This window comes from Fundulus heteroclitus, unplaced genomic scaffold (genome assembly GCF_011125445.2).
Source record: "Fundulus heteroclitus isolate FHET01 unplaced genomic scaffold, MU-UCD_Fhet_4.1 scaffold_210, whole genome shotgun sequence".
Classification (NCBI taxonomy): domain Eukaryota; kingdom Metazoa; phylum Chordata; class Actinopteri; order Cyprinodontiformes; family Fundulidae; genus Fundulus; species Fundulus heteroclitus.
The window spans coordinates 20,858-41,698 of NW_023396622.1; the positions used below are offsets into that span (position 1 = coordinate 20,858).

The window sequence follows — 20,841 nt, forward strand, 5'->3', positions numbered from 1 at the left end:
ATGCTAAGAAAACGGCCCAGATTTTTTGGCAGATTGGACAACGCTGATGAAATAGCAGCATCAGTGTTACCCAGACCTTGCAACAGAAAGTTCTATGTGAATTTATGTAAATTTTTTTGTTTTATCATTTGTACCCCTTCAATTTGAAGCGAAGCAGGAAGAGTGGTTCTAATCTGCTCTGTCTCATTTTTGTAAAAATGACAAGAGTGTCTCGGCCTGTGTGCTGGATAAATGAGACTGCTGAGTGGCATAGACTGACCTGTGCATGCTCAGTTGTGCACTTTCTAGTCTTTAAAAGCACGGTGGGAGTGACTTATTGTTAGTGAGCTTAACATAAAAATAAAGTAATGCTAACTTAAAAGACTAAGTATTTTGCACTTTTCACAATGCAAGTAACTGTTACTTCATAAATACAAGTCATGTTAACAATGCAGACAATCTAGTAAAATTAACTAATATATATATATATATATATATATATATATATATATATATAAAAATCTTGGTAGCTATTGGATTTTACAATGTGGATGATGAATTGCTAAGTTAAAGGCTTTGGTCAGCTTGGTCTCACCTGTTCGACATCTTGCAACACAAATACCCCGCTAGCCATAATACCATAATACGGATTTGTGACAGAGTGCTGCTGTAAGAAGAGGGATGAGGATGGAGGTGGGAAAGACGTGGGCATGTTTGACTCGTTTTCCAAATATGGTTGCAGCCAATCAGACTAGGTGTATCATTACTGTACACAACCTGAGGAGGGAAATCTGGCCTGTCAAAACAACCCCCTACAAAAAGTTGATGTTAATTGTTCTATGGAAATCTATGGAGAATTTAAATATGCCGTAATATCAATTACAAGAAATAGGTGAAACAATGATGTAATGACACGCCTATTTTGTTTTCTTCTTTTGGAAATTTTCTGCATTTTCCCATCGTAGTATGTATCTGTAAATCCAATTATAGCTTTCAAATAAAGCCCTTTTGCTGATAAAGAAATTCTAAACTATTTTCCTTTGTGCAAATTAATGGACAAAATAATTGTATATACTATATAGTATATGTTTATAGTGTATATGAGCCATATTCTGAATTAAATTTTGCACTTATTACAGATTGATAAAAATGTTGTGATATATAAAACCTTTACCCTGTTGGCTAAAACAAACCAAAACAAAACTTTGATTTTTATTTTCCACAACAAACAAAAATCTATCATGCTGCATAATTTTTGTGACTGTAATATCATTGTCCTGTCTCATGAGCTGGGTGTATTCTTACACCTATAGGCACCTGAACAATGGAGAAAGTGGAGCAACTTTAGATGTTTTTTTTTTGTTTTTTGTTTTTTTAATGTGGGGTGCAAACTTATGTTTTCGCTTATCCAATGTCTGTCCCACAGAAACCTAATCACAGCTGCTGATTTCAGCAATTTCACAAAGTTACTTCCCCTTACACTATTAAACTATCCAGAACATTTTTTTTTTAGAATTGATTCCAAAACATTCATTCCACCCTCCTTCTCCTCTGAATTGGTTTATTCCAGGCCACCCCATACGCCACAGTTGATTGGTTTGCAGAGTCTGTTTCTCTCAACTGATTGAATATATGTACAGGAAAGGTAAAATGAATGAAATCTGAATTAGTTTTTGAAATATATGTTAAACATATAGGTGAGCAATATTTGATCTAATTTACTGTCACTCTTTATACCATAATCAGGGTCTATGGTCACACCACTATTAGCTATCTCAATTGTTGGCATCTGAATGTGGCTTGATTGATGAAAATAACTTTCTAACTGTATTACTGCTTTTGTTAAAAAAATACATTTATCTTTTTGTTTAGGAAAAAACCCAAAACAAAACTTTTCTACCAAGAAAATTTATTGATCCAGTTAAACAGTTTATTCACAATGCTTGAATATCTAAAAAGTACATGAGGGTAAATTATAAGATTTGTGTGCGTGAAATTAATTGATTACAGCTTAAATCTTTCTTTGATTAAAAAAATTTAATTATTTTTAATTTCACTCAAAGATTAAAATTAAACTAAAAGCCTTCACATTACAGTTCTACATTTTAGTTAGAGGACCACACAGCAAACAAGATTTAAAGTATAACAGTAAGAGAACAAAGTTTACATAGTCATTAAACTTCTTTTATTTACTTTTTTAGCTCTAATATTTCTGGACCTGAATTTGGTGAAAAGTTGAGATGCTCCATCTTTTATTATTCAGATGGACACACTGTTCTCTACTTTCATAGGATCCAAGTATGTGTAAGGTACTTCCAGTGTCTTGTTTCTGGCATTGATGAGATTACTCAGTGCTTTTAGTTCTCTTTGGAATTCCTCTATCTTCTTGTGGGGAAAATCCTCAGTGAAGTGTTCCTCAGGATATTGGCCAAGAGGGACCTAATAAGAGCAATGACAGGTTTTAAATGTTTATCAAACATAAATCTCAACATTAAATTGTAAAAGGGTAGTCAGGATAATTTGGTAACTGTAAGTTATCTAACTCGAACAACTAACTTGTGGTTTGAAAATGTATTTTTTCTTACAAAGTCAGTAGACTGCTGACTGAGCAAAAACAGGGTGTCCATCCCTTTAACTGTTGTGTTGATGTCTGGGAATGTTGCCAGCATTTGGTCTTCATCTGCCACCCCCTTTTTGGTTGGTGGAGGAAGTTGCAGAGAGATGGGAGTGTTTGGCATCCAGGAAGCATAGTCATACTGTAAAGAACATATGAATCATGACACACTGTTGGTGTATAAAATAAATGTCTATAAATATGGTGAATTTTGTTTGCCTAGTTTGTCCATAACACTACTCTTCTTGTTCCTAACACTGTTATTGCAACCTTTTAACATGATAACAAAATACACTCACATTTACAAAATACAAATGCTATAACTGAATGATGTAATTACATTTTATCTTGATTTACCACCATGGCAAGTAGATCGGACAGCCACTAGTAAGATAAAACCCTACTTTATCCAAGTGATGTTTTTAATGCATCAATTAACAAAGATAGGAAACACAACAACACATCTTCAAAATAGATAGATACAAAGATTTACCTGTCCAGTGTTCACAGCAGCATGTTGAGCTGAACCAGTGAAGATCACCATGGTGACAAACTTGATGAGTTCATCCACAGTGGTAAATTTCTGAGGGATTCCTAGAGGAAGGAAACCAGCTTAACAAAAATCACTTCTGATGCAAAATCAGAGCGTTGTCATTATTGAATCTGTACTATGTAAAGTTATAATGTGTCGCTAAGGCATGGCTTTAAAGACAAAGTTTAATATATCCCAGTGCCCACAGAGACATATGTATATGAATGAGCAGATATACTTACTCTAACTCTAATAAGATAAATACTGAGATAAAACCCACCTGTACTAGTCATCGAAAGGAACCCATACTCAAAGATTTCTTTGATCCACTTCTGCAGTTCAGGGTCATTTTCAACATCAGAATTAGTCCTATAGTAGAAGCTGAGGATTCCCTTGACAAACCTTTTTAAAATGGAATATTAAACAGAAATCATCATATACATCACATGATTTAATTCCAGTTTGAATATTTTTATTAGATAAAAAACATGTGGAAGCAGACAAAGGAGAACAGGAAATTATCTGCAGAGAGACAGCGAAAAATAACTCAAAACAGTAAGGCTGTAAGGTAATCTGAACATATTGCATGGTAAAGTAAGTAAAGCCCCCATCTTTCTAAAATTCCCTATAAAACATTGCTGAACAGAAAAGGCCTGTTATACCTGTGGATAGTCTTCCAAATTTCAATGCCATCATCCTTGTAGTAGAAGTTGGGGACGTTCTCCAGCCCACGCTCAGCAATGTCATCAGGTATACAGAGGGAGGTGTATGTCATTGAGGACAGAGATCTCCTCAGGATTTTAAACATTCCTTTGCTTTTTCCACCAGAAGCAGCAAACTGTAAGATAGTCGGATCACAATTACTAGTTACTCTGTCTGATATACCATGGGACTTCTGAACACAAGCTTAATTTATTCAAACAGACCAACTTTATCTTATGTAAGTCTGTAAAAGAAGTTTTAAAATAATAGACATTGCTAGGATTGTTGCATGGTGAACAGTAACCAATTGTAAGTAATGTAATAATTTTGCACATTTTAAATGTACTAATGCCAGTGATGTAATAATAGTTTCGATTAATTGATTGGCAGAATATTTTGCATCCAATACTGCCTTGGTTTCCTTGTGTCACTTTCTATCTAGATCAAAATACATATGTTATCTGCTCCAGTCTTACCATTTTCATCATCAACACTTATTAAACACATAATCAATATTTTATCTATTTTTTTATCATCAAGGTGTCTGTTTTTGTAAAACATTTATTTTGTAAAACTTCTACACAGAAATAAAATTGTGGCTCTCATATAACCATTATTAAATGTTCGTTGAGTAAATAAAAAGAAAAATGGACACACTATTCTACAACAGTGGGGCTGTCAGGGAAGGGCCATGCCCCCTCCTTATATAACTGTGGCCCAGACCCGGCTGCATGGGCGGGCATTGGGGGGCTGTGCCCGCCCTGTGAGCCAGCCGTGCCCGCCCTGGACTGGAAGCTGTCCTCTTTTTTTTTTTTTTTACCTCGGAGTGGCCATCGTCCTATTAATACTATCTTGATGTGTCAATCATGCAATTTAACCAATCAAATCAACGACTGAAAGCAACATGCAATTGTCAGACCGAACTCTAAACTGGAGTAAACATTCACGCTAGGAGGATTAGCTAGACAGCTAGGAGCACAAGGAGCAGAACCAGGCAGGAAAACTGCTGAACTGAAGAAACTTGGGTTACTAGCAGGCAGAAGTGAACCCTGCTTTGTTCTGATCCTTGTTCTCATAGCTGCTGTAATTACAGAACCTCTGCTAGTATGAATTTTTACTTCAGTCAGTTTTCAGCCTGACATCAGTGCTCATGTTAATCAGCGTGTAGCTTATGGTGGACTTTTGAGTCATGAAACAGCGCTACAGGTTACCCTATGTCACTGTTAGTTTCCAGTAACCCAAACCAGGACAAAACCATTCCAACTTAAAAGAAAAAAACAAGCCCAAATCTCAAACTCTCTCATGTTAAAAGCACAGAACTATTAAACACATTAGAACATGCCGGAAAAAAACAACAACTTATAAATAGCTTCCCAACATGAGTTGTAAATCAACCTTAATATAAACTTAATTTCTCTCAGTATAGCTCAAACATTTCTCTTACATGCAGTCATGAAATATTTTTAAGTTGATAAGTAGAACTCAACCTCTCGTGGGTGTTTACACTGACTTAACACTTGATTAACCCTTATTCCTGTTTTATTATAACAATCAATATTAATTATTATAACTATTATTCATTGATGATGTCAGATCGACAGATTCGACTTATTTATATATCTTTTTTTTTATTTTAAGTGTGCCCCCCTAAAAAAATGGAATGCCCCCCCTGTAATTTGTTTCTGCAGCCGGGTCTGCTCTGGCCACCCCTGTGGCCACCCAGAAGTGGCAAGCAGAATTACCAAATGTAGCCGAGTTGTTCACGTATAAGCAAACAAACCCACCTTTTCCGATTAAAAGTGAATGCAGAATAACAATACTTAGTTTGCAGTAGTGTTAGGAGTAACAGCATTAAAAATAACATGGTAATGTCGTTATTTTTTCATGTACAGAGTATTCTAAGTCCTTTTTATTACAGTAACACTTAAGTTACAATATTATGCCGCACATTACTGCAACTCAGTCAATTAAACCATCTTTTCTTAAGAGCACACTATCTGCTGTTAGAAAGTAGAGGCATACATTATGCTGATTGCCCGAGGAGGCTTAATGCTTCACCGAGCTTTGCGCACACAGTAGACCAGCAGGAAGAGACACACACCACAATCCAGGATAGCTCTGTTTAGGCACTATTTTATGTTTGTTCAAGTCAAAGGCAAAACTGTGCAGGATGGATAGATCAATAAGTGAAGAAGGGTTAATATGGAGTGTTTTTTATTTTTAATAAATGATCAGAAATAGACCAAAGCTTATACTTTTTTGTTATTGTGTGTAAAAAACTTGGTTCTTTATATTTGGATTTACTTCTTCTGTGGTATGCTATTATAAATTACCTTAATAATCTTATTCAAAGTACATTCTACCTGGGATAGTGTGACTCCTATTTAATTTTACTACAAAGTGAATTTTATTTTGTTGCCTGGAAAAAAAAAAACATCTTTCATACCTATACCCAGAGTTCCCTCTAAGCTGCTCGCGTGCGCCATTGCGCACGGAATCTGGGTTCACCACGCACAGCAAATCTATGCTGCGCAGAAAATAACATCCAAGCTGAACTTGATAATAAACAAAATAATAAACCAAGTTGTTTTATATTATTTTGTAACTCTGGTGAGACGGTGTTTCGCGGCCCGCTCTGTGAGCAGCAGGTGCTGATCGAAGCGCACCGCTGATTGATGGGTGGGGCAGACGCCTTTTGGCAGGTTGCGGTGTGCGTCTTTGTTCTGGATTCCGTTAAAGAAAAAAATACCGATCTACCCCGAGTTGAAAGCTGCTGCTCTGAGTAGTTCTTCCACCCTCTGTCATACTCAGGTTTTCGGTTTCAGAACAGGTGATGTCAGCCAGGTAACTAAACTCAGTGTCCATCTAACCATGACTTCAACTCAAGCACGAGCATGAAAGAAGCCCTGATCAACGGAACGCAGATAACGTGCTTCAACATGGCAACGACAGGAAATAAGCCTTAAAGTGCGCATTTCCAATGAGTGGAATTAGAACATTTTAATGAAAGCATATGGAGAATATTTAACCATAGGAAATAATGCTGTTGCTGCTGAAAAAGCGAGTTGGCTTGATATGAGAGTTTTTTTGATGGAGAATTAAACATGTTTTCTCCCACTTCACTAATTCAACACAAAAGGGGGGAGTGGGGAGGGCACATTGGTTACAAAAAGCATTGAAAGGACAGGGCAACCAATCTTGATGAAGTTTAGTCAGTTATGGTTAAGTTCTAAGTTTTTCTATGTTTAAAGATACTCAACCAAATCATTAATTGGCTATATTCAACATATGCAATTAATATTGGGATGGTGTGAGTTATTGATTAACTCACACCAACGCTTGCAAAAAGATGTTCATCTTTTTGCAAGCGTTGGTCACCCATTCTTCTAAGAATTAGTTGACATTAATTGTCTTGTAAATGTTTAATTTGTTCCAACCTCACTTTATATTAATCATATAGGTCATATGTATATTTCCAGCTGAAGAAAAGGTAGTGTTAATTAAGTGTATAAATGTGCTGTAGCCCTAAAAGTGTTGGGGGGGGGGGGGGATAAGTGAATGGAAACTAAAATATACGAATAATACAGTAGAAATGGAAGTGCCAAAATTTGACACAGAATAAATTATTGCTTTCATTCTGTAAAGTTCTGTTATTAATATTGTGGGTCTCTGACTATGGAACACCTTTAAACTATAACTGAGTACAACAGTAACATCCCTAACAGCACGACATACAGCTGCCTCTGAAAGATTTTCTGTGTCTCCTATGTCATTAAAAAGCTGTCGTTGGTATATAAAAAAAGGAGCAGCACAAAGAAATTGTTCAGAACTGAGAACGTTCCCTCGTTGTGTTAGAAAAGCGATGTGCAGCTGAGAATATTAAAATAAATCATCTGATGAGTGTTTTACACTGGTCAATCATTCACCCATTCACACCCTGATGGTGGTAAGCTATGTTAGGAGCCGCAGCTGCCCTGGAGCAGACTGATAGAAGAGAGACTGCACAACACCACATCCTTGAGCTAAATCTCACTGCAGAAAATGTAAATAATTTAATGGAAATAAGAGTGAAACTCTGAAAGATGTGCACATCTCTCAGTTCTTCCTTAGTAGGACCCCTACTCTGAAATAAAAATAAGCTATACAGTAGGGTGACCAAACGTCCGTATTTCCCGGGACATGTCCGTATTTCACGTCCTGTCCCGGGCGTCCCGGGTTTTTTTTTAGAAAGTGAGGAAATGTCCTGTTTTTTAAATTACCTTCATTGGACCATTAAATTGACAGGCACTAGGGCACTGCGCACGGCGCTGCGTGTGACGTAATCCCTGAGCCGCGTCAGTGCGGGCAGCCCTGTTCTTAATCAGAAGATAGATAGCGTGGCTGTCAGTACGCCAACAACATGCTGAAGCGCAAATGTATGTTTACAGACGATTTACAAAAGAGTTTCCCCGCTTTCAGACCGGGTCGAGACAAATGGGAGGCCTTTATTGTGCTATTCATTCATTACAGGAATTGTTAAGCATTTTTTAATAAATAAATTTTGAATAAAATTATCATTTGTTATTGGAGTTATTGCTGTTGACTTTTACTGAAAAGCATTTTTAATAAACCAACTGTAAATATCATGTTATTGTAGGATTACGTAGGCCTATGTTAAGTGAGTGCATGCCACAGACATCTCTATGCATGGGAACAGAGATTCCCACCAAGTGCAAAAATGGCTCTTTCGGTTGTAAAAAAAATGCTGATACCTGCCATAGATAATGGCTTCTTGCTGTGCTTCAAAATGTAGTGAAGATTTGCAAAATTATCTGAGGTGTGACAATTATACATATTATATAATGTTCTTACATTGTTCTGTAAAGCGGCTGCTGTCTTTCCCCTATTTAAAGGAGGAATAAATAAGCTATTCCCTGTGAAATCAACCTAAATCATTCTCATTTGTCATCTTGGATGGAAGTAACATTCCCTTTAAACAAGCGGTCCTCTTAATCAACAACGTGTTAGTCATGTTTTTCTCCTTTAAAACCTAGAGATACGTCGTGTTAACTTCCTGGTTCCTGAACTAAAGAGCAATGCTACTGCACACAGAAGCATTGCTCTTTTTCCCCTGCTTTGGAGCAGTTGTTAGAGAACCTTAGAGGAGAGTGCCTCTCTATCACTGTCTATTCTGTGGAAATTTTTGTCCAACACAGGAAAGCAGGGGAAAACAAAAGTTGAGACAACAGTGTCAATGTTGAAGGCAAATTTACATTTGGGAAGATTTGTGCTGAGATATATTCATATTTAGAGCTTCCACTGAAATTCTGGTAATGAACTACAGAGAAGGTTACTCACTTGATTGAAAACCCCATCAGGTGATATCAGTCTCAGTCGGGCCAACACATTGATATACAAAGTGTAGCGAGTGTGGGGCACAAGAAGCTGTGGGGGAAAAAAAATGTTTTTTGTTGTTTTAGTCTGCTTTTGTATTTTCTATCATGTTATAATCAGTGTCGGTTTTCTAAATGTGTTCTTTCAGTAAACCTTAAGGTTGATGTTGTTCCTTAACTGTCAAATTTTAACATGCAAAATCAGAAAAGTGTGACCCATATTATGTCCTATTCAGTTTACTTTCATACCCCTCAATAAAAACCTGTGCAACCAACTGCCTGTTATTGTAAGATAGTTAGTTAATAAAGTCCACCCTTGTTTAATCTATTTCACAACAAATAAAACTATTGTTGAGAAGTTTAAAGCAAGGCTAAATTATAAAAATATACCAATCTTATGAAAAAAAGTCCTGGAGTGTTGTTATATCCATTAACAGAAAAATTGGAAGAGCTGCTGAGATTCACAGCTTAGGTGGAAAAATCTGTGGCAAGGTAAATACATTTTTTTTGTTCCCCCATATATTTGATTTTAATGAAAGAATGTAAAGAAGAAAGTCATTGCTGAATAAAAGTCATCTGTTTGTGCCTTCAAAATTCGTGAAATGAAGTCCATCTATGTGTAATCTAAGCATCACATGATCTGTCAGTATAAACTCACGTTTTCTGAAAGCCCCCACTGGCTGCAACACCCCTTAGCTAGAGGCATCACACCTTGAAGACAGAGGACTTCCTCAAACAAGTCAGTGACAAAGTTGTTAAGAAGTACATGTTAGGGTGGAGTTAAAAATAAATATTCTACTTGTTCATGTTCCGCGGGAGAAACCTTCACCTTCAAGCCATGCAGAGGACACAGAAAGAATGTGCTCTGGTCAGGTACAACCAAAATGTAACTTTTTGGTATTCAGGTATAATGCTATATGTACGAATAACACTGCACATTACCTATATCACACCAACCCTTTTCTTTAGCAGTGTAAAGATGATTAGAGTTGATGGAAAGACGAATGGCACTAAACACAAAGTAATGCTGGAACAAAACCTGTTTTGTAGAAAAATACCCTGAACATGATGCCAGTACTACATTAGAAAGGTTTAGCTCAAAGTGTTACATTGGACCAGTCAAAGTCCAGGTGTGAATTCATATGAGAATCTGCAGCAAGACATAAAAAAAACTTTGCAACTTTTTGCTAAGATCAATAGGCTAAAGAATTCAATGGATGTTCAAAGCTGGTGAAGATATATACCCAAAATACTTGCAGCTGCGAGTTCTGCAACAGGTTGTCTTCTAAGTATTGATGCTGTGGGGCTGATTATAAACACACAAGACACTTCTTGGATTTGTATAAAAAATTATTTTCTATCGATATACGTATATATATAAAATCTCAAAAATTAAAGCTATCCGCTGCTCTTAAATATTAGATCTGTCAGGGCCCCGGTTCAGAAAGAATGGCCGAAAGCAGCTACTCTGAGTGTGAGGGTACAGCTTTGATTCTCAGTCAAATAACGCTGATATCACTGATTCACTAAATTTTTCAGCAATTCTCTGCCGCTAAGTCGCTTTTTTCTGCAGCATCAGCATTATTTATTTTTAATATCCTCCATATGCATTCATTAGAGATTTATACTTCCACTCACAGGAAATGCGCATGTGGTAGAACTAGTCCTTATATACATATAAAGTTCAGTACCAAAGTTGTTTGCAAATAGAACAGATTTTCTGAAAATGTCCCAATTCAGCCAAATAAACTACAAAAGCACACAAGAAATCATACCCCAACCAAGTTCCTCCTTCTGCTATCTCGATGTTCTACCCACAGGTTTCTTTAAGAAAGTTTTGCCTGTTATGTCTGATTTGAATCAAGTAATAAACACGTCCCTTCTGTCAGGTCCCCCCCCCCCCCCCCCCCAAGTCCCCAAAACAGCAATTGTCAAACTGCTGTAATCAAACTACTACTGCAGAACTAAAGATCCATTTAAAACCTCCCCTGTTGTAGTTTACTGAAACATCATTAGATCAAGTTTGTAGTCCAACTTATCATGACCTGTTGCTACTATTCCACTGCAATGTGCTTTCCTTTGTATGTTTGCTTTTATTATGTTCTGTTCATGTACAGTACCTTGAATTGACTTGTTATTGAAATGTGCTATACAAACAAACTTGCCTTGCCTAATAGAGATAAGAAAACGGATGTAAAACTGATATAAATATTTGAAAAAAGAATAGCTGCAGAGCAGAGTGGAAGCAAAGCAATGAAGATTATTGTTAAATCATTTATCATTTGATATTAACCGCCCTCATTTCTTGTCCCCAAAAATCATCATAAAAAAAGTGACAAATTAAAGTTATATAACCCAGGTACAAACTGGTAGTCAATATACAAATGCTTAAAATATCAAAACTAGTATAGCTCTGTACTTAGGAAATTAATTTCTAAGAAGTCAAAGATTTAAGTGTAATTTTTTGCCTCTCCAGCCATTATTTACCACAAGCTTCAGTTACCTTGTACAGTGGATGCACCATGGGCACATTCCGCAGCAGCGACACAGCAAACACCTCAGCTAGCAGGTGAGTGCGTAGCAGGTGAGTGTTGAGCTGATGCACATTGAAATCTGCGCTTCTCACAAAGATCTTTGCCAGCAGCCAGTCGTACTTAGAATCAGTAGGAAAGAAGATTGGGTTGTCTTCGGCTGGTTTTTGCTTCAGCTTTAGGATAAGAAAGAAGCACATGGATTAAGTGGTAAATTTGTATAAAGGTTCTCAATAATGATTGAGCTAAGAAATTATAAAGAAGGCAAAAGTTTAGTTAAGCCGACCTGATATGTTTTAAATTTATGGTATTAGAATCAACCAAAAATAAGTTCAGTTCAATAGTTTCTACAACAGGATTAACACTGAGGCTATCAGGAGTCTTTTATTATGCCTAATAGCCATAATGGGGATATGAACATTGGATGGGTGACACACTATTATAGCTATGATTGTCTAACTGTAATCTAACCTTTTTAAGACAGCCCTGGAAGGGAGGAGTGTCACAGCTGGAGCCCCATCCTGCACAAAACCTTCCTCCAGTTGCAAAGTTAATCTCTTTCCCACCACCCACCACAAGGGTTGCACAAGGGAGCTAAACGTATATGATTTGTGATGATGGTGTCCGTTTTGTGGGTAAAAAAGTCATTTAATGAAACTGGAACAAAAGGTAAGTAAGTTGCCTAACAAATTAGCCAGCAAGCCTGTTACATCTTTGATTTTTCATCATTGTGTGGTGTCTCTCTGGAAAGTTGGGAGACAATTTCAAAATCCTGCTCTGTGAACCAGGCATTTCTTAGCTGTGACCAGATATCTTAGTTGCCATGTAATCACAAATAATAGAGTGGGTTTACAAGCCTGGTAGTACTTCTGTGACCCCCCCGCCCCCAATAAACTGTCACATTGCAGGCCTCCCTCTCTCTGCATTTATTTTTCACTTTGTATGGTTATATAATGTGCTTAATAATTATATTATGAAGCACCATGGCTTGCATTATGCAAAACACATGTTACATACAGTTCAGTAACAAAATATCTTTGGATTTCTGTCACAGGTAAACATTTGATATTATCAACCAAATTTTTAGATGAGAAAAAGATGAGCTCAGTTTAAACTATAGTTGGTAATCCTGTTCTGAAACACCTTTTGAGTTTCTGAGCAGGATTACCATCTATGAATTAGATAAAATGGTCCTTCCATCCTGAAAGTGGTCAATATATTATGTATTTAGAAAAATAGGTTATAAAATCTGATCTCTGAGGGAGTTGCAGCCCTGTAAATTATCTGACCAATCCTTGCCCTTCGCACCAAAGAGCACGGGTTGGTCATAGTTTGGTTCTGCCTAACAGCTGACTTACAGCTATAACTGTAGCAAAAGGTGGTTCCACAAAATACTGGCTCAGAGGGGTTGAACACTTTTTCAAAATGTCTTTTTAAATGATTTATTTGTAAAAAAAAAAAATATAAAAAATAAAAAAAAAATAAGACAACATGTATAGTTTTCTTTCTACTTCACAACTGTATACCACTTTGTGTTGGTCTTCCACATTAAATTCCAACAAAATATATTTATGTTTGTGGAAATGTTCAAGGGGTATGAATACCTTTGCAAGCCAATGTATTTGCAATTTAATCTCACCTGAATAGCAATTGGCATCATTTTGTTCTCAGTTTTTTGGAACAGCACCACTGGAGCCATAAGGTATTGCTTCTTCCCATTGATGACATTTGTTTGTATACCATCCAAAATCTTGTAGTCGCACAGGAATATGTTTCCATTCTGTTAAATTTCAATAAGAGATGATTTTTTTCCCCCCTTGCATAGCATGTGCACATTGCAAAAACCAGTATATATATTTGGTAAGAAATATAAGAGAAAGTACATCCACATACTTTTTGATGTTTACAAAGTTTCAGGGTGAGAAAATTACCTTCATCTCCTCAGCCAAGCTGCACTGACCATGCAGGAAGACCATATTGTCAGTGAGAGGAAGGTTATCTGGCAGGGTGTCACAGCGTCTGATCATCATGGGATTGACCCCATTAAGAAACTGGTAGCCAAAGAAATCATCATCCTTCCAGTGTAGATGGACATAGTCTGCAGTTAATAAATACATAAATACAAACATTTGTGTATGGCAATGTAATTACCCCATTCTGTGTATTTATCCTCTTTTTGACAGGATGATATATATATATATATATATATATATATATATATATATATATATATATATATATATATATATATATATATATATATAATGAGACTTTGTCTGAGTTCCAGGTAAACTCAGCCTTGTTAGCAGTATCTTTGCATAGCGGTTCAGTAAGTCTAACTGGTTGTTCACATGCCAAAGAGGACTTTCAGGCTACCAACTGATCTTTAGAGCGCTGATGGTTGCACAAAAATGTCTTCCTTTTCTCTCCTTTCAAACCAATGTTCCTCTCTATCCAGGATGAGAACATCTCCATCCCTGCAGATTAGTGTAAACGGGAGATTCTTGGTCTGATGAAGTTATTCTTCTGTGCTGGACCATCCTCTTGGCAGTAATGCAAACCCACCCACACAGACAACTACATGAGGTTTGGCAATGTTCTTACAAAGTTAACAGCCAGGGAGAAGTATAAATCATACGCAACACAGGTTATAGAGAAATGTGGCTATCTCAAACAGGCTTTCCTCAAAGCAGACAAGAAGCCCAAACAGGACTCCAGCCAGCCATTTGATGAAAAGGAGGACCCCAAATCCAGACACTGATCAGTAGTCATCTCTTATGTTGCGGGAGTTTAAAGGAGCTATAAGTAATACTGAGACCTTGTGGCTAGGGATAGGTATATGATGTTGCACTTGGTTCTATTTTTGGTCTTTTGCAAACATAAAATACCAAATGCTGCACTCTGTTTTGGGAACCCTGTGAAATGTCATAAGATTGGCTGAGAAACCAGGAAGTAAATACGGGCTACACCCTGAACCAAAGTAATTCAAGACCGTACCTCTAGGTTTAAAAAGAGAAAAACATTGTTGATTGAGAAGACCAGTTGTTTAAAGGGAATTTTACTTCCATCGCAGGTGACAAATGAGAATTATTTTGGTTGATTTTACAGTAAATATCTTACTTATAGCTCAGTTAAGAGAAACTGAGACGTTTATTGTCTAACGTCTCCTTGTGCCTTTTAAAATAAATTAAGCCAAAGACTGATTCACCCCAAACATATGGCCCTCTGGCACAAACAATAGCATACACAATATTGCTCTAAGTGCCAGGAGAACTGTGACCAGTTATACATTGGAGACACAGAAGAGCAAAATGATCAATCCAGGATTCTGCAGTTTACACTTATCTGCAGGCAAACACTTTTGTTAGTGATGAACATGTTCTTGTTCTTGATACAGAGGAACATTGGTTTGAAATGGGAGTTAAGGAAGCCATTTTTTTGAAGAAAAAACACCCACATTTATACAGACAAAAGTAATTGGAATTAAGGGCCGATTGGAATAAAAATTATTCATGTAGACACACGAATTGGAATATTATGATCGGAAGCCAAATCGGAATGAAATTGTAATCCCGATGAGAGTGGTGAATTATGCCGATTGATAATCAGATCAACTTGCATATAAACACTTGTCAGGCTCACGTTATTCCGAATGTAACACTCTGACCCGTGTGCACATGTGCGCCCGACGTAAACATGACGTATTTCTGCATTACTAAGTGGTGGAAATACGTTGAGAACCAAAACTGTTCGATACAACCTTCCTGTTCATAAAAATAAAACAAAATTGTTGCTTACTCAGTAACATTTCCACTGTAATTAGAAAATCATGCAAGTACAGTCTGGGTGCTCGGAAGACAAAAAAAACGTGTACAATATACTGGTTTGTGATAATAGTGGAATTTCATAACTGTGCATGTCAGAGTGGTTCTATTCTGAATAAAGCTAGGTTCATATACACGCACACTATGATCGGATTAATCGATTTTATGCCCATATAAACGGTACTCTCTGATGATTTAATCCGAATGCATTTTAATCTGATCGGGAAATTTGGTGCATGTAAACATAGCTATTGTTAAACGTGGAGGAGGCCTCCGGTTTCAAATATCCTCAATCATAAAATGCTGTTACTGGGAGCATGTCTCAGCCCTCTGGGAACAATAAATGGCCATCAGAGCACTAAAGATCGGTTAGTGACCTGATGGTCTTCTTTTGTTGGTGAAAAAGCAATTTTGACTGTCACACATAAGCTTGTTGAGCCACTATGCAAAGGTTCCGCTTATAAGGCTAAGTATATCTAGAACCCTACAAACTGACAAAGTCTCTTGGAGAAGAGACAAAATGTTTCAACAAAGAAGAACCTGTTTCAGTTCTCTTTTTTTAATTGTTCAATTGCTTGTTAAAGCCATAAGAGAATCAGCCGATACCATGGTAGCAGCTCAATATACTTTGGCATTTGGTCTTTATGCAGTTTAACCTGAGCATCAAAATGTGGAAGAAAAGGGATTTAGGTGACCTTTGAACCTAATATGGTTTATCAGATGTACTGTAATTTACACATGCAGCACTTGTGGCTGACCATACCCATCCGTTTGTGTACCCATCTTTTAATATAGTAACTTTCACAAGGGCAATGCATGATGTCACCAAGCTCATAACTGTACTCCAGTGACCTCTAATTCAACTCATCTTGAATCTCTATCAGAATACTAATAAGATTTGGAGGAATGGAGATTATCACAATAAATATGGCACTATGGACTAAAATCTTAGATAAATGTTTATGACTGCTTGTGCATCTTGTGAAAAATTAAGGTAGGTCTAAAAGAAAAAGTCAGCCCAGTCCATTTATGTACTTAATAATGTGACCAGTGAGTGTGGATCAAATGTAACAAATTGATATGAGATACCTGAGATGTCAGTCCTATATTCGGTCTTGAATATACGTGTGATGTCATCCATTTTTGCCCATTTATTTGTACAGTTCATGAGTCTCTTGACTGATGATAACCGGCTGTAAAATAAAGATATAGTTTTACGAATATTGGATTCATGTTTTGAGAACCAAACATTGAATTAATATGTGACAAAAGGTGAGATGCAGCAACCATGCTATTGCTGGTTGATGCCAATTTCTGGTTTTCTCAAAGATCTGACCTGCAAATTCCAGTTTTCATTTAAAGGTCTCTAATACATTCAAAGCTATTTGTGTAAACTGTGTTTCAATTCAGCAATTAAATATAAAAAGTATTGTCCTTAAAATGAGCAATGTATGTATGTTCCTTAACAGAAGTAATTGCATTGAAAGCAGTATTTTTTTTTAATTATCCAAATTTATTCCTGATGGCACAATGTGCAATAGTGAACACACCACAGTGTGAGTTAGTAAATTTTGAAGCACTTCATCTTAAAAAAACAATACAGGTAAAATTTGTCATATTGATTCACTTGTTAATCACATTACAGAATAAAAGGCAAAATGAGAACCTAACCTTGTGAACAGAGTATAGCCAAACCCAAATTCCTTGGTGTAGGAGAAGGTGACCTCAGGAGGCAGTTCATTTGGCTTATCTGCTTTAATGCAGTGAGGTAGTCCCTTTTCATAACTGTCCCAGCTATAGAAATAAAATAATAAAATACAGTACAAGAGTAAGGGATTTACACACAAAACATTTTGTTTCTAATGCAAATGGCCTCAATGCATTATGAGTTCAAACATAACATGTTTGAGCCCATAATGGCAACTTTTCCATAGTGTACCCTGCATTTTGCCTATTGACAGCTGGAGATAGACACCAGCTCCCTGCACTGAACAAGGATGACTGGATGAATTGAAATTACAGATGAATAAGACTCATTAAAGAGGCAGGCATATTATGTTTTATGTCAAGCACTGCTGTCAGTGTGAGTGTGGGATAGAGAAAGCACAAGACTTTTGTTGAAAAGGATTTAAATTATTAATATAGACATTTATAAAAAAACAATTTAGGATTTTATTGCTTATCACACACAAACTGTGTTGTAACTGCTGCAGTTTAATTGACATTTATTTTAGGATTCTTCACAACACAGTGAGATAGTTCAGTAGACAATAAATGTGCTATTGTTTTCTACTGAACAATTATTGCGTATTCATAAACCCTAATTCCAAGATGGTGGAGATGATATGCTGGTTAGCACATCGCCAGTCTAAAATGGAATAGGTTGGTATATATGTTAAGTTTGTCTACATTATGCTAAATCATATTCTAACACAGAGCTCTTACCAATAGATTTCCTCGCGCTTCTTTAACTCCTTCTCTCGAGCGTTCTTGCCACTGTGAACTGCTGTTTTATTAGAGTTGATATCTTGTTTAGGTGTAAAAGCTGAAAAGTCGAGCAGAAGCAAAAAAGAATCAAACTTTTTTCAACTTTGTATCTGTTGATGCCCTACATATGGACCATATTTTTTATACTTGGACATATAGATATGGTGCCTTAATGATAATTTTAAAAAAGGGATTTATGTAATAGGCCAACAAAAAGCACTGTATAACTATGGAGTAAAAGAAAGGGGCTACATGGTCAAAGGTATTGTAACTGGAAGCATTGTTTACCTGTACAAGGTTTTTCAGAGCTAATTTAGTAATAAGCGTTTAACAGTTAGGCATATACAGACCACAATATTCCTGGAAACTTGAGTCAGGGTTTCAGTTTATTCTGATAATCAGCAAACTAAAGAAGATGTTTCACAAACCAGTTCCTTCTCTGAAGTAGTATGCATTGTTGTCAGTGATCCAGTGGTACACAGGAAAGGTGTAGGTCTTATCCTCAGGGGATTTGACAACAACCTTGGCAGGGAACCAGGAGTCTTGAGCCACAAGAAACACCTCTTTCTCTAGTTTTATAACCTCAAGTTTTCCAAGGGAAGAGTCACAGGAAATAGTGAAATGCGACTCCTAAGGAAACAATAAGGGTAAACAATTAAACACCATAAGATATCAAATGAATTTTACAAAGGGCATGGAGTCTAAGTAAGCATTTATTTACATTGTATTACATTAAGAAAAAATATATAAAGTTTGGAGCTGAGTGAGCACACGTTTTGTGCATTTTACTTGTAAAGTGAGGACTTTGATATAAAATGAGGACATAGTCCTCACTTTTTTGGGGTGGAGGGTAAGTTTATCAATTAGGTTTAGGTTAGGGTTAGGTACATACTTGTAAAAGTTAGGGTTAGGATTAGGCCATAGAGTTGAAAGGCACTGTGTGTGTGTGTGTGTGTGTGTGTGTGTGTGTGTGTGTGTGTGTGTGTGTGTGTGTGTGTGTGTGTTCGCTTGTGAGGTGGAGGGGATCAAAGTACATCCCAACATAATCCAACATGTGGATGTATATTTGTGGTGAAGTGCAATTAGACAAATTTAAAACATTATTCATAGGCGTCATTAAATAATTAATCAAGGTAAATCTCATCAAATAGCAATATCTGCCACAATAGTAGCTGATGATTCTGATAAGCCCAGAATTATTCATACCTCTTACAGATTTCGAATTCAATTTAGTTATAAAAAGATAAGAAGTTTGTTTCTGAAAGGAAATGAAGAGGAATCTTTTAAAGAGAATAAGAGGAGGGTTTATTTTTAAATACAGTATTTTTTTACATAAAATGTCAAAAATTATTTACCCTGCTCTCATTAATATCATAAATCATTGCAAAAACGTGTAATAATATAATTGCTGACCCTTTTGGTTAAAATGTCACAACATCACATCTTTAGCGTCCTCCAAAGATTATGTAACAGATTCAAGTCAGGACTCTGGGTGGGATTCTCCAAAATGTTAACCAGAGTTAGAATAAACTTTATTCTCAAGTTTGAGGGTATAAAAAAGGAATTTCACTTCGGATTCCTATGCTTGCACCACAAAAAAAGAGAGAAAAACAGACAACCAAGCCAAACAGCATTCTACATATAACAAAAAAAACATTTACGACAAAAGCTAAGAACTGGGGGAGTTGTTTTTACACACACACACACACACACACACACACACACACACATATATATATATATATATATATATATATATATATATATATATATATATATATATATATATATATATCAATTTTCTTCCACGATTGATTGAAGTCAATAAGTCATATTTGCACTGACTTATATATAAGTCAAATACGCTTACTGTTTCCTGCTGGCTACACTGGCTCTAGGGTAAGGTGTTCATCAGAGACATGGCCTCGGGATAGAAACTGGCTCATTCTAGCCATCAGTGCTCTGTAGAGCCTACGTGAGGGTAAAAGTCTGAATAACCTGTGACCAGAACGTCAGCAGCCCTTTTACTGGATCATCAGGACTGATCAGGAAGTCCTGATGATCTGCAGATATAATCGTTCGTTGCAGTATGGACCTGTTTAACTTTGTAGATGAGTTGAACCACAGAGAGATGAATTAACACAAGAAAGACTGAATGGTGATCAAACTGAAAGTGATCAGTAGCTTCTACAAAAGATTGTAATTTTTAATGAAATATTACCTCAAGAAACATGTTGGTAAAATTAAAAGATAAACCTAAATATGCCAGCATTAAGGAGGATTTTGGCTTCACTATAGGTTACACTTGGAACAGAAATATTTAAGTTACATTTTTCCTTCCATGATTGATTTTTTTCTTATAATTCTGAATTTTAATAGAGCTTTGTAGACATTTGACAGTCATTAAACCCTAGTCATTGTGAATTGTCTGTACAGTTAGTGTTTAAATGGTTTTCATAAGAAAAAACATACGCACAAAAGGAGATGATTAGTACAATAGGTTGCCAAACGTTCTAGATGAAAGTGTTATTAATTTAAATTATTAACCATTCCAAATAAATCAAGGTATTTTTGCAACACGTTTGACCAAAATCCTTCTAACAATAGTTTATGTTTGGTACATGAAATATTACAGTGTTACTTTGATTTAATTTGACACACTTTCCTCTTATGTTTTGAAATTTAAAAAATATGATTAAATTAATTATTGCTTAGCATAGTAAAGAAATTTACACCTTAACTATTTATGTTTATCAGGATTATTTTTTATTCCCAGCACCATAAACATGAAGGGTAAAAG

At 36.2% G+C, this 20,841-nt stretch overlaps 1 protein-coding gene across 1 annotated transcript; it reads right to left on the minus strand.

Moving 5' to 3' along the window:
* Positions 1-1,587: 1,587 nt before the first annotated feature.
* On the minus strand, positions 1,588-16,705 carry LOC118559048 (polyunsaturated fatty acid lipoxygenase ALOX15B-like). The gene is made up of 10 exons (XM_036129741.1): positions 16,644-16,705; positions 13,662-13,828; positions 13,370-13,510; positions 11,703-11,906; positions 9,165-9,251; positions 3,788-3,963; positions 3,406-3,527; positions 3,087-3,187; positions 2,565-2,735; positions 1,588-2,418 (listed from the first exon to the last, which is right to left on the minus strand). Exons 1-10 carry the CDS (start codon positions 16,693-16,695, stop codon positions 2,239-2,241), a joined length of 1,401 nt encoding a protein of 466 aa, XP_035985634.1. The 5' UTR covers positions 16,696-16,705; the 3' UTR covers positions 1,588-2,238.
* Between the last annotated feature and the right edge of the window lie 4,136 nt (positions 16,706-20,841).

Excerpts from the sequence above, each read along its gene's own strand:
- LOC118559048 (XM_036129741.1), bottom strand. The coding sequence starts at position 16,695 with ATGGATGACATCACACGTATATTCAAGACCGAATATAGGACTGACATC. Across the intron at positions 9,252-11,702 it reads TGGTGCATCCACTGTACAAG|CTTCTTGTGCCCCACACTCG; the intron begins GTAACTGAAGCT and ends TTTCCCCCACAG. Across the intron at positions 3,964-9,164 it reads CTGATGGGGTTTTCAATCAA|TTTGCTGCTTCTGGTGGAAA; the intron begins GTGAGTAACCTT and ends ACTATCTTACAG.